Source organism: Mastomys coucha, unplaced genomic scaffold (assembly GCF_008632895.1).
Source record: "Mastomys coucha isolate ucsf_1 unplaced genomic scaffold, UCSF_Mcou_1 pScaffold21, whole genome shotgun sequence".
Lineage (NCBI taxonomy): Eukaryota > Metazoa > Chordata > Mammalia > Rodentia > Muridae > Mastomys > Mastomys coucha.
In genome coordinates, this window is record NW_022196904.1 from 135,261,772 (window position 1) to 135,274,924 (window position 13,153).

Genomic DNA, 13,153 nt, shown 5'->3' on the forward strand with positions numbered 1-13,153 from the left:
CGAACTCAGAAATCCGCCTGCCTCTGCCTCCAAGTGCTGGGATTAAAGGCGTGTGCCACCACCGCCCAGCTGCTTGTTTCTTTCTTTTAAAATGGACTTGATACTTCATCTGCAAGTACACTTGCATACCAGAAGAGGTCATATAGATAGTTGTGAGCCACCTAGTGTTGCTGGGAATTGAACTTTGGACTCAAGAAGATTAGCCAGTGCCCTGAACTGCTGAGCCACCTCTCTAGCCCTCCTACTTGCTTCTTAATGGCATAGTTTTCACTATCTTTAGCCTTCATTCTTTTTCAGTCTTTGTCTTGTTACTTTGCTTCTTTTTCATACATCACTTTTTCTTTGACCAATTGCTTTACCACACCTGCTTTGATCTTGATCTGCCTTGTGAGGATTGGCCATGCCCCTAGAATGCCACAAGAAAGAATAAATTAAGGTTTATTTATTTACCATGTATGCAGTGTTCTGTATGCATACATACATGTATGCCTGCACACCAGAAGGGGACACCAGATCCCATTACAGATGGTTATGAGCCACCATGTGGTTGCTGGGAATTGAACTCAGGACCTTTGGAAGAGCAGCCAGTGCTCTTAACCTGAACCATCTCTCCAGCCCATAAATAAATTTTTTAAAAAAACAAAAAGCAAGCTGAGGGTCTAGCTTAGTGGTTTTGTGCTTGCCTGACATTATGACAGCAAGGGCATGCCACCATGCCCAGCTTTTTCATGTAAGTTTTAGGGACCAAACTTTCACACATACATCATAAACCTTTACTGACTGGATTCTCCCCTACAAAACTAAAACTTTATAGAGATAATGAAAGTATAAATTTGTTCCTTCACCTATCTATATATCTCTCTCTCTTTTGTTCACCCTTTCTTGTCTAATCCATGTCCCGATCACTCCTGAAGCTCTAGTTTTTATCACCAACAACTTGTACATTGCCAAGTCAGCAGGCATTTTGCTTTCCTCTAGTTTGGACCCTCAGTAGCATCTGTGGCTCCTTTTTCTACAAGGCAGCCATCTTACCTCCTCTTCTCCCTGATATTCTTCCTCCCACTGCCCAGATTTGAATCAGTTGTTTGTAAGTGGTAGATTACATGAAATGTTAGCAATTTTGGTTTTGGGGGCATTTTTTAGAAAACAAAGTTACAGTATGTTGCCTAAGCTTAGTAGTTTAGTAGGGACTAGGGTGTGCATGGTGCACCCAGCTTGCTTTCTAAGTGAAATAGAGTAGACAAAAATATCAGGAGACATTATGTCGCTGTGAGGATGAGTTTTGATGTGTATACTGTTTGGTTGTGTTTGTTGATGGGTAAATGCTAATTTTAGGAAAATTTTCATTCCTTTAATATTTTATACATATATATTATGTATCTTATTTTTTTGTATTTACTTATGTCTGTGGGTGATTTGCTTGCAAGTGCCCCATGTGCATGGCTAGTGCCCTCCGAGGTCAAAAGAGGGCAATAAATCTGAAACGAGTGGGTGCCGGCAATCAAGCTGATGTCTTTTGCAAGAACAACAAGTGCTCTTAACCTTGGAGCCATCTCTACTCCCTGTATAATGTATCTCGATCATGTTAACCCCTTATTCCTCTCCAACTCTTCCAGACCCCACCCAACATGTGTCCTCTTTAAGAAAAATGGCAATATCAACTCCTAGAGTCCAGTCCAGTTAGTGCTGCTGGCACACACATAGATGCGGGCCATCCATCAAAACATGGGCAGCCAGCCAGGGCCACATACTTGGAGAGAATTGACTCTCCCTTCCTCAGAAACCATTAACTGCCAAGAACTGCTATCAACCCCTCAGCTAGGAGTGGTACCATGTGACAACCACTGCCCTCCCGTTAACTGCCAAGAACTGCTAGTAACCCCTCAGCTAGGGGTATACCATGTAACTGCCACTGCCCTCCCATTTGGAATGTTAACTGGCTTGATTTTGTGTGGGTCTTAATGTAGAAAACCACAGGTGCTGTGAGCTCACAAGTGCAACAGCCATGCCATGCCATGCCATGCCATGAAGACAGCTTGTTGCAGCATTCCTGCTCATCTCCTGGCCATTGCACTCCTTCCCCTTCCCCTTCCTGATGTTTCCTGAGCCTTAGGGGCTCTTACTGTTGTGACTACTTTGAGACCATTGCTGTAGAGTGCAAGTTCTCAGGATAAGCCAGTTTCTCTTTTGCTCTGGGAGTTTGCTCAGTGTATAAGGTTTCAGTGTATGTTATTTCACATGTTCCTGTCTGCCCCACAGGCTGCTCCTGTCTGTCCTGGTTGCCCAGTTGAGCAGCCGCTCTCTCACTTCCTTGACTGCTCCAGACTTCTTCTCCATCAGAAGAACTCAGCTCATTTGCACCCTGCACTCCTGGGTCTTAGTTCAGTGTTGTCTGTTTGGAAATCACTGCCCTTTCATAAGCTGTCTTTCCCACCATCTGTCCCTTCATGGCCTTGACTCCTTCTAGTCATTGCCTAGTTCTCTTTGTTGAGTCATTGCCTAGTTCTCTTTGTCTAGTCATTGCCTAGTTCTCTTTGTGAGTTCCATACAGACAGAGCCTGACGGGGCTTACTCTTTGGTTTTCTGATACTTAGCACAATGCTAAGTATTTATCAAACATTTTGTGTTTTGAATGAATGAATGAATGAATGATTAAGTTTTATTTCTGAAACTAAATAGTTGAGGTATTGATTTCTCCAAAAATGTACCACTAGCCTGTGGCAGACCCAATGATGATATGGCTGGGGGGCCAAGCCCTGCTTGTTTTGACAACTGCTCACTAGCTTCACATAGCCACCAAGGAGAGCATCGAGGCTTGAAATTGCTTATATCTCTCTCTGGGCACCACATCCGTGTGCAGGTTGGTGGCCTCTGCAAGAGTCTAGGTGGAATATTAATCCAGGTGCCAGCGACAGTGCTGCCACACACATAGACAGGTACTGATGAACTTACTGAACTTTAAATCTAACATATGAGGTCAGATATTGTGTTGCCTGCCTGCAGTCTGTCACTGGGGAAGCTGATGCAGGAGGTGCGGGAAGATTAGAAATTTAAAGAGTAGCCTGTACAGTAATGCAAAGGTTTTGTCTCAAAAACCAACCAGAAAAGGCTGACAAGATGGATCAGTGGGTAAAGTCAACTCACCACTAAGCCTAACCACCTGAGTTCAATCCCCAGTGCCCACATGATGGGAAGAGAACACCAACTCCTGGAAGTTGTCCTCTGACCCCGTAGTATGGCATGTAAGCAGCCACAAACATGCACATTCTCTCTCTTTCTCTCTCTAATTTTTTTCTTTTTATGTGGACAGAATGCTTGCATATCGTGTACAAAACGTTGGTGGATTCCATCTGCAAGCATTGTAAGAACTAGGCATGGTGGTTCACACTTTTAATCCCAGCAGGAAGGAAGATCAGAAGTTCAGGGTTAGCTATAAACAGTTCAAGGTCAACAAGTGCTGCATAAGACTGCCAAAAGGAAAAAAAAGTACAAAATTGAACATTTCCGACGCAGTTGAACCCTCATGATCATTGTAATCACTCTGCAGTGTGGGAAGTTGGAAACAAATTTTAATCATAACATTAGTCTGGATTTTTAGACAAAAGAAGCTTAGAAATGATTATACTGAATGTTAGAATGTGGATGTGGGGGAGGGGGAGTTCTACAGATGGCATATAGCTACAAGGAGCCATATCTGGTAGATTGCCTACTCTAGAGCTCAGCCTAGGATCCTCTTGTTCAGTTATGGTCAGGCTCTGCTTGCTTTTGCAGTTTCCACTGTAGGAGGCGCCGAGGAGACTGCTCCCAGCCTACAGGGGAGAGGACTACAGCAGAGGACACCTTGAGGGCCTTCGCTTGAGCTCCCCTGAGAGTCTCTGCAGTATCGGGCTTCAGGTCAGACAGGGCTGCAGTAACTGTCCCTCCTAAACCAATGTGTTACGAGGGTTAGATGAGCAATAAGAACATTTTACCTGGGCTGGTGAGATGGCTCAGCGGATAAGAGCACCGACAGCTCTTCAGAAGGTCATGAGTTCAAATCCCAGCAACCACATGGTGGCTCACAACCACCTGTAATGAAATCTGACGCCCTCTTCTGGTGTGTCTGAAGACAGCTACAGTGTACTCATTTATAATAAAAAATAAAACTTAAAAAAAAAGAGGTAAAAGTACTTTAAAAAAAAAAGAACACTTTATCTGCTGATCAGAGGTATTCGGTGTTGTCAAAAAGATACAAGTCCACGTGATACCCAATTCCTTAGTCTGAACAAATTAATAATATCTATATTGTCAAATACACACACTTGCAATTAATAAATACAGATTGAGCCTCAAAAGGTATAATTAGACTAATATGGGGATTATATAAGATTATAGTTAAGCTGTAATTGTAGGGATTAGAACAAGCACTTGTCCACACACAGGGGAAGTGACTGACTTAGGATTTTGTGTGCTTTGATAGCTTTGGAAACAGCATTTCTCCCCTTGTCTTGTCAGCTGTGGCATTCTACCATTGCCTAATGAGCTTGTCCTTAGTTTCTGAATTCAGTTTTTGTCCGTTTGTTTGTTTTTTAAACCTTCAGAGTTGACCCAACACAGGACCTCCCGCTTCTTAGGCAGATGCTCTACAATGAGTTAACGCCCTAAGCCCCCTGAATTTGTAATGTAAATGCTATAAGCATGTTTATGGGATTGTTTTCACCCATAGCATATTTCTTAACTAAGGCTGATCAAATCTCTGAGTTTGAGGCCGGCCTGGTCTACAGAATAAGTTCTAGGGCAGCCAGGGCTACATAAAGAAGTCCTGTCTCTTAAAAAACAAAACAAACAAAAACAAACCAAAGAGTGATCAAAGTCACCTGAAAGCTGGGAAGAAGGGGGAAAGTTGTGATTTTAGGAGTGAAACACACCTGTTGGTGTGAGATTGGAGCCATGTGAGATACTTGACAAGTAGAGGCTCTAGCACAGGTCTGACTACCTGAGTCTGACCTCCAGGCCCTATAAGGTAATAAGAGAGAACTGACGCCCAAGAGTTGTCCACTGACTTCCACGTGGGCTGCATGGCATGGAACTCCCTGCCTATAGATAGAATCTGAGCTAGGACCTAAAACAATAAAAGATTAAGGCTCTGTGAGAGAGCCAAAGTCCCTTCTACCCACTACTCTTAACAAAAGACAACTCACACACACGCCCTATCTAATTTGCTGTTTACAGGGTGACAGGAAAGAATATGAATTGGGGGGAAAAGGTGGATTTTGAAATCATGGTTCTATGAGTTATTAGGACTAAAAATAGAAGATGGAGGGAGGAGGCTGGAGAGATGTCTCAGTGGCTAAGAGCACTTACTGTTCTTACAGAGGACCCAGGTTCAGTTCCTAGTATCCACACAGTAACTCAAACCATCCAGAGTTTCACTCTCAAAGAATTCAGTGCCTTCTGACTTCCTCAAGCACCAGGCACACATACTGCACATATATTTATGCAGACAAACACCCAGACACACAAAAATAAATCTAAAGAATAGCATAATGCCTTTAATTTAACAGAGACAAGAATTGAAATTCAAAACTTAGAACCCATAGACTAGTCAGGAGGCCTTTGGAGCATTTAAGCTCACTGGGTACTTAGTGGAGAGGCACTTAAGTCATCTTCATCAGAATGGATGTTGTCTTTGGTGAGAGGCCAGGGATGAGACTCAAACAGCTATGTTGTAAAATGAATAGACACAATAAAAGCAGTGGCCCTTAATAAGCCAGTTTACAAAGTGACTTGCTTTGGAGAGTACCATGTGGCATGAGAAAGACTTCTGTTAGTGGATAGCCCAGTAACTGTCTTCCTAAGATACAGTGAGCATAGTAACATAGGATAACCATGGGCACTTAGGACTGCACTGGTTGGGCTGAGGATAGAGTTCCAGTTGGTAGAGTTCTTGCATAGCATACAAGAAGTCATGGTTTGGGTCCCCTGTACCAAATAAAGTGAATATAGTGGCACATGCCTGTAATACCAGCAGAGGCAGGAGAATCATCTGCTACATAGTTCATGGCCAGCCTGGACTACCTAAGACTTTCTCAAAACAAATAGTGTTAACAGAACTTTCTTAGTAGGATACCATTTTTTTTTATTTGTCTTAAAGAATTTTCTACAGAGTATTAGTATGTAATGTAATGGGTTAGAGAACTTTTTATTCTTAATATTACTTGGAGGGAAAATTGTATTTTTGTAACTAGTAACTTAAATTAATTTTAAACATCATCTATATAGTATAATGATGTGAGCTAGAGCCTGTATAAGTCGTGTGTGTGTGTGTGTGTGTGTGTGTGTGTGTGTGTGTGTGTAAGGTAGGGGAGGGACTGAGGAACGGAGAGAGGGATGAAGGAGAATCATTGCCCATGCCAAAGAAGGCCTAGCAGCCTGGAGGAACCTGCTCCTGAGATAGCACATCCTGTGTAGGAAAACACTAATACCCGGTCTATTGCTTCTGTTCTAGGGGGCTGAGGCGATGGTTCTGGAGAGTGTTATGTTTGCCATTCTTGCAGAGAGGTCACTTGGGCCAAAACTCTATGGCATCTTTCCCCAAGGCCGACTGGAGCAGTTTATCCCGGTAAGATTATGGAAGCTACAGCAGGGTGGGCTCCCTTTCCTTCTTGTGGCAAAATAAAGGTGCAACTCTATGTGGGAAATACTAAATGGAAGATAGTGCAGCAGTCAAGAGCTCTTGTTGCTCTTTTGAGGATCCGGGTTCGGTTCTCAGTACTGGCTGGGTCCAACACCTTCTCCTGACCTCCGTGGGCACCAGGACATGTACATTGTACAAATACACATCCAGATAAAACTCCCTATATAAATAAACTGGGTCATAAGTAAAAAGCAAGATGAGAAAATGTGTTGGGGATGAACTGAGATAGTAGAATGCTTACCTAGCATGCCTAGCATTTAAACTATCTAGCAACCTTTCTTTCATACATAGACACAGTCATACAAAGTAAAATTATATGTGAGAGGATGGAGAGATGGTCCAGCCATTAAGATCACTGGTTGCTCTTCCAGAGAACCTGGGTTTTAATTCCCAGCACCCACATGGTGGCTCACAAGTAGAATCTGTTACTCCATTCCAAGAGATCCAACATTTTCTTCTGGCCTCTTTGGACACCAGGCACGCATGTGGTATGGACATACACGCAGGCAAAACAACTATACATATAAAAATAACTTTTTAACAAAATTAAAAATATAGGTGTGCACACACACATGTGAGTCTCACCATTTTGTTGCCACTTAAATATTTCCTGTTTCACCTTATTCTTGGTTTCTGGGGTCTTTTTTATGGAATAGAGCAGCATTTAAGCTGCAGCTCCTTATTCTTCCTTATCTTCCTCCTGTTTCTGCCTTCCCATGATTTAAGACCTCCTTCATCTCATTTTGCTGCTCTGACTCAATTCTTCTATTTGCAAGGTGTCAGTATTTTCCTTGTCTTGTCCTGGGGTGGCGGCGGCTGCTGCTCCTGTTTGCCTTGAGACAGGGTTTCTTTGTGTAACTTGGCTGTCCTGGAACTCACATTGTAGACCAGGCTGGCCTTAAACTCACAGAGATCTGCCTGCCTGTGCCTCTGGAGTGTACTACCTCCCAGCTAAATTTTGTTGTTGTTATTTTGTTTTATTTTTTGCAAATAAATATAGTCCTCCTAGAACTCCTTCAATTCAACATCCTTGTCTACATAGTAGATTCCAGGCTAGACAGTGAGACAGTGAAATTTCCTATAGTGAGTGTGTTGTGTCTGTGTCACTCTGGCAGTAACTGTAGAGGAGTGGCCCTGAATCTCTCGTTATGTCATTCTTCTCTTGTGCTTGATGTAATCTTGTGCTCTTTTGTTCCTTGAAGTCCCAGGAGCAACAGGTTAAAACATGGTTTAGGATGTGATGGGCTTAAACTACCTGCCTTTGCTCAGCACACTGTGTTGGTATAGTGGCCTAAGGACATGTTTCTGGGAGCTCGTTCCTTTTGATAAGTATTGTGTATCTGAAGTGGTGTTTTGTTTTGTTTTTTGTTTTTTTGAGACAGGGTTTCTCTGTATAGCCCTGGCTGTCCTGGAACTCACTCTATAGAGGCTGGCCTTGAACTCAGAAATCCACCAGCCTCTGCCTCCCAAGTGCTGGGATTAAAGGCTTGGGCTACCACTGCCTGCTGAAGTGGCTTTTTTTTTTTCTAAGTTTTATTATTATTATTATTATTATTATTATTATTATTATTATTATTATTATTATATGTAAGTACACTGTAGCTGTCTTCAGACACACCAGATGAGGGCGTCAGATCTTATTATGGATGGTTGTGAGCCACCATGTGGTTGCTCAGATTTGAACTTAGGACCTCTGGAAGAGCAGCCAGTGCTCTTGCCCACTGAGCCATCTCTCCGGCCCTGAAGTGGCATTTTCTAAAGCCTCGTGAGCTGTCCTCATAAGTCCTAAGTATCTGGTTAGTGGAAGTTGATTCCTTGTCCGTGGTTTGTTGAGAATGCTGTGGAAAGGATTCCAGAATTGAGAACTGAGTTCCATGAATAGTTCTTGGTTTTAAGTGTCAGACACCTCCAATTGTTGAGATTTACCCTGGATTAAGTAGACCATTGCCTTCACTCTCTTGAAGCAGCTCTGTGAGAGAGTTGAATGTCATTTCTATTCTATGCAACAGGAAACAAGGCACTGAGGAATGCAGTCACATGCCTGCCTCAGTACATCTTTAAAGCAAGAATTTGAGCAGGATCTCTCTGACTGGCAGCACTTCATCCTACCCTATACCTGCTGCTTTGTACCTCCAGGGAGACCACACCTTGAATCCTGCAGGAGTGCAGCTTGTGGGGAGAAGCCTAGAGGATTTTCTAGACCACAGGATTCCTTGAACACCCTGTAGAAGGGCTGTCAAGGTGTTCAGCCAGGCTTCAGGCCATATCAGGGGGCAGCACAATGTCCACAGGCTAGGATTTGACCTCTATGCCACCTTTCTGCCTAGTTGGCATGCTGACACCTGTTCAATAGCAGCCCATACCGCAGGGGGAGTTGGTAGCCCTCTTGAGCATAGGGCCTCCCTGATAAGATGTTCAGCTACCTACCGGTTTTGACAAGTGATGACATCAGCTGTAGCTGTTGAGTTCTATCACATGTCACATGAATGGTGTTTCTTGTTCATTAAAGGAGGAGCTTCCTCAGATTCTTAATTAAATAGACCTGCTCTGAGACTGTGCACTCTTCTCAGCATGCACAGTGCTCCTCCTGTACAAGTACCATGGCACTTGCTGGGTCATCACTGTAGAGGTGCTATGCTGGGTCATCACCTATGGAGGTGCTATGTCTTTTTTTGGAAGGCAGGGTCTCACTATGTAAAACCAGACTGGCCTTGAACTCATAGACCTGCATGCTGTTGGCTCTTAAATTACTGGGATTAAAGGCATGCACATGGCACTACCGTGCTGGGCTACTTAAGAACATTTTGTGCACTGGGTGAGACTTTAATAGCTTACTCTAACTGGTTCCTGGTTCTAAGGTGGTGTGGTCTTAGTACAGTTATTAGGTTGCATGTGTAAATGGCAGTTCCTGATTCCTGTTTCCAGAGCCGGCGATTGGACACCGAAGAATTACGTTTACCAGATATTTCTGCAGAAATAGCTGAGAAAATGGCCACATTTCATGGTATGAAAATGCCATTCAATAAGGAACCAAAATGGCTTTTTGGAACAATGGAAAAGTAAGTGTGGAGATTGCTTGGTCCTCATCACCCTTACCCTGGTGCCTTTGGCAATAACAGAAGTGAGTGCTCCCTGTCTCTGCCAGAGTGGTCAGAGACCCCTTTGGCTCGTTGGTGTGCATGCCATTTCTTGTGATTTGTGTCATGAGTAAGTCTTTCTTGCATGTATCAATTCCTGGATCAAGAATAAAGACTTGTTTGCAAGATTGCTATCAGGTGGGTGGGTGGAAAGCTAGCTTCCCTGCATACTGTCAGTCCACCACCTCTCCCTCTTTCCTGGAGACACTGGGCTTCCTTGGGGCTGGGACTGCCTAGAGTTGGGTGCTAGAGTGACGCCTAAGAATACACCTGCTCCGCTTAGCACTGGCCTTTGTCCTTCCTATGGCAGATACCTGAATCAAGTACTAAGACTTAAATTCAGCAGAGAGGCCAGAGTTCAACAATTGCACAAGTTTCTCTCTTACAACCTGCCTCTTGAGCTTGAGAACCTGAGGTGAGTAGAGTCCTCTGTCCCCTACCCCCCCACCCCCCCCACCCCCCCACCCCGTGGTCGGCTCCTCATCTGCAGAATAAGTGTTCTCAGGAGTAAGTTTTCTTTTCCTGAGACTTAAATGTCCTAGAACTCACTTTGTTGACCATGCTAGCCTCAAACTCTAGAGATCTGACTCTGTGCTGGGATCAAAGGTGTGTGTGAATATAACTGGCTTTTGTGGGTGGGCAGGGTGAATTTGTCTTTGCAAGATGTTATTTTTATTTTCAAATCTGAACTCATGAGCTCAGTACCCTCTGCAAGTAAGTAAGTAGAGACCTATCTCCAGCCCTGAATGTCCAAGGTCAAGTGACATTTTACGTAGAGCAGGAGTGATGGGTAGTAGTAGTAGGCCAGGGAGATGGAAGGCTAAACCTAAGCATTGGGAGACACTGAAAATCTTGAGATTGGTTTCTGAGTAGAAACCCCTGTTGTGTCCTCCTGATGAGGCTGGGTGCAGGCCTGTGTGCTATGCCAGGTGGAAATGGTGCCAAGACCTTTAAGGAACTTTATTAGGACAGAAAGCAGTTGTCTACTTCTGATACATGCTGTGAAGAAAACCATTCTAGGAGCATCTGAGTCAGAGGTTAGGCTCATGAGAAGCGGTTCTATATCCCAGGATAGCATGAGCAGAGTGCACGGTAGTCCAGTGGGGAAAAGCTTGCAATGCAGAGAGGCTGAGTGGGTTCCTGGTGTGAATGACAGTGCTGGGTGGGATGCAGGCCATATGACTGCTGACCATATGAGAGTTTGCATGCACCTCACTGAATTAGATAGTAACAGTGAGGCTTTCCTTTTCCAGGTCATTGCTGCAGTATACTAGATCTCCAGTTGTGTTTTGTCATAATGACTGTCAAGAAGGTAAGAATTGCCATGTCATGCTAAAGATGATGCTTGTGTTATACTTTAAAGACCATTGACGTATGTGTGTGAAGCATGCAAGACAACAGCACAGGTGTACTAAAGACACTGAAATGAGATGCAGCCAGCAAGTGAAATCTAGCACAAAAATTAGCTAGAACTTTGTACCAAATAAAACCTTCTGAATAATAGTTAGAAAAGCAAGTTCTCAAAAAATGAATAGAGTATTGCTTTTATTTACAATATTAAAATATATATATATTAGAAAGTTCTACAGGACAGCCAGGGCTATACAGAGAAACCCTGTCTCCAAAAAAAAAAAAAAAAAAAAAAAAAAAAAAACAAGCCAGCTCCCCCCAAAAAAAGAAAAAGTTATCTTTAAACTAGGAATTGAAATGCAACCACATTTATCTGTTTGTGTGTAACTCCTTATGGTAGATAATCCTACTTTGGCCTGCAAAACTGAAGACCCAGACTATGCAAGCTCTATATAACTCACTCAGACCACCTCCTCACAAAATGCCCACACACCACTGAAGACTCAGGCTGTTTAACTTGAGAAAATTATAGTAAATTTTGCTGTATTAAAGAATTTTATTGTTTTTTTTTTTATCCTGTGTCTTAGTTAGGGTTTTATTGCTGTGAAGAGACACCATGACCAAGACAACTCTTTTCTTCTTTAATTTATTTATTCACTGTACATCTTGATATCAACCTCCCTTTCCTCCCAGTTCCCCCCTCACAGAGCTCCTGTCCCCATTCCCCCCACCTCCTGGGTATTACCCACCCTGGTACATCAAGTCACTGCAGGACTAGGCACATCCTCTCCCCCTGAGGCCAGAAAAGGCAGCCCAGTTAGGGGAACAGGATTCACAGGCAAGCAACAGGGTCAGGGACAGCCCCCACTCCAGTTGTTGGGAGATCTTCATAAAGACCAAGTTATGTATCTGCTACATATGTGCAGGGAGGGCCTACGTCTAGCCTATTGCTCTTTGGTTGGTGGTTCAGTCTCTAGGAGTCCTGAAGGGTCCAGGTTTGTTGACTCTGTTGGTCTTCCTGTGGAGTCCGTATCCTCTTCAGGTCCCTTAAATCTTCCCCCAACTCTTTCCCAAGACTCTCCTAGCTCCATCTAATGTTTGGCTGTGGGTCTCTGCCTCTATTTCCATTGGCTGCTGGGTGGAGCCATGAGCTCAAGACCTCTGGCAGAGCAGTCAGTGCTCTTAACCACTGAGCCATCTCTCCAGCCCCTTGGTTAGTTTCTTATGAAGATTCCTCATCACTAAGCCATTAATTTGAGCCAAAGTACTTTTCTGATTAGCTGATCGTGGCTTGCCTACTGGTGGGGTAGAGCAGGGTATAGAAATCTCAGCAACAGCTTTGCCTGTTAGCCACAGCCTTCTGGTCCTGATGGTGATGAGTTGTGCAAGTCATCACCAGAGAGGAGTCTGGACCAAGTCACTTGTCTGAGTGATGGCCAAGTGTAGAAAAGGTAGAAAGGGCAGATTGCATTTATTTTATTACACAATTTTGGGTGCCTTCCTCCTGTTCTCAATTTCATTGTCATTGGAAGCAACAGGAATATGCTGAAAAACTTAGAAACTACTTCTGTCAGAAACTTTGGGGGAGAGAGTAGCCAGAGTTAGCAAGGTGTGGTGCTCCAGGCCCTCTCACCCACCTGCCTTGATTCAGTGCTGGAGGAAACATCAGAGGGCCATTCATTGTCTCTGGTCTTCTTGGGTAGGACAGCAGGCAGGGACAAATCAGTTGGGTCCCAGTTGGGCAGTTGATGACAACAGCCCAGTTCCAAGGCTCTGGCAGATTGAGGTAAGGAAACCAGATGCACTCTAACATGCACTGTTTGAAGCCTATGGAAAGCACTGCTCCAGATAGTAACTGAGGAGGTCTGGCTCTATTCTGTAGTATGCAGAGAGCCCAGGACAGGGACTAGGAACAGGTAGTCCTGGAGCCTTCCTGCTTAGAGCCAGGCTGCTGCCATGGCAAAACTTGTACTCTTTATGCCCATGATGT

The 13,153-nt window shown here is 43.9% G+C and overlaps 1 protein-coding gene across 3 annotated transcripts in view; it reads left to right on the forward strand.

The window, feature by feature from the left end:
* Positions 1 to 13,153, forward strand: part of Chka (choline kinase alpha) — a 48,725-nt gene that overhangs the window by 29,938 nt on the left and 5,634 nt on the right. For all 3 annotated transcript variants that reach the window (XM_031389113.1, XM_031389114.1, XM_031389115.1), the window contains 4 exons: positions 6,488 to 6,601; positions 9,602 to 9,735; positions 10,124 to 10,228; positions 11,067 to 11,125. In XM_031389113.1, the coding sequence (XP_031244973.1) occupies positions 6,488 to 6,601; positions 9,602 to 9,735; positions 10,124 to 10,228; positions 11,067 to 11,125 (412 nt within the window). The remainder of the gene's footprint in view (positions 1 to 6,487; positions 6,602 to 9,601; positions 9,736 to 10,123; positions 10,229 to 11,066; positions 11,126 to 13,153) is intronic.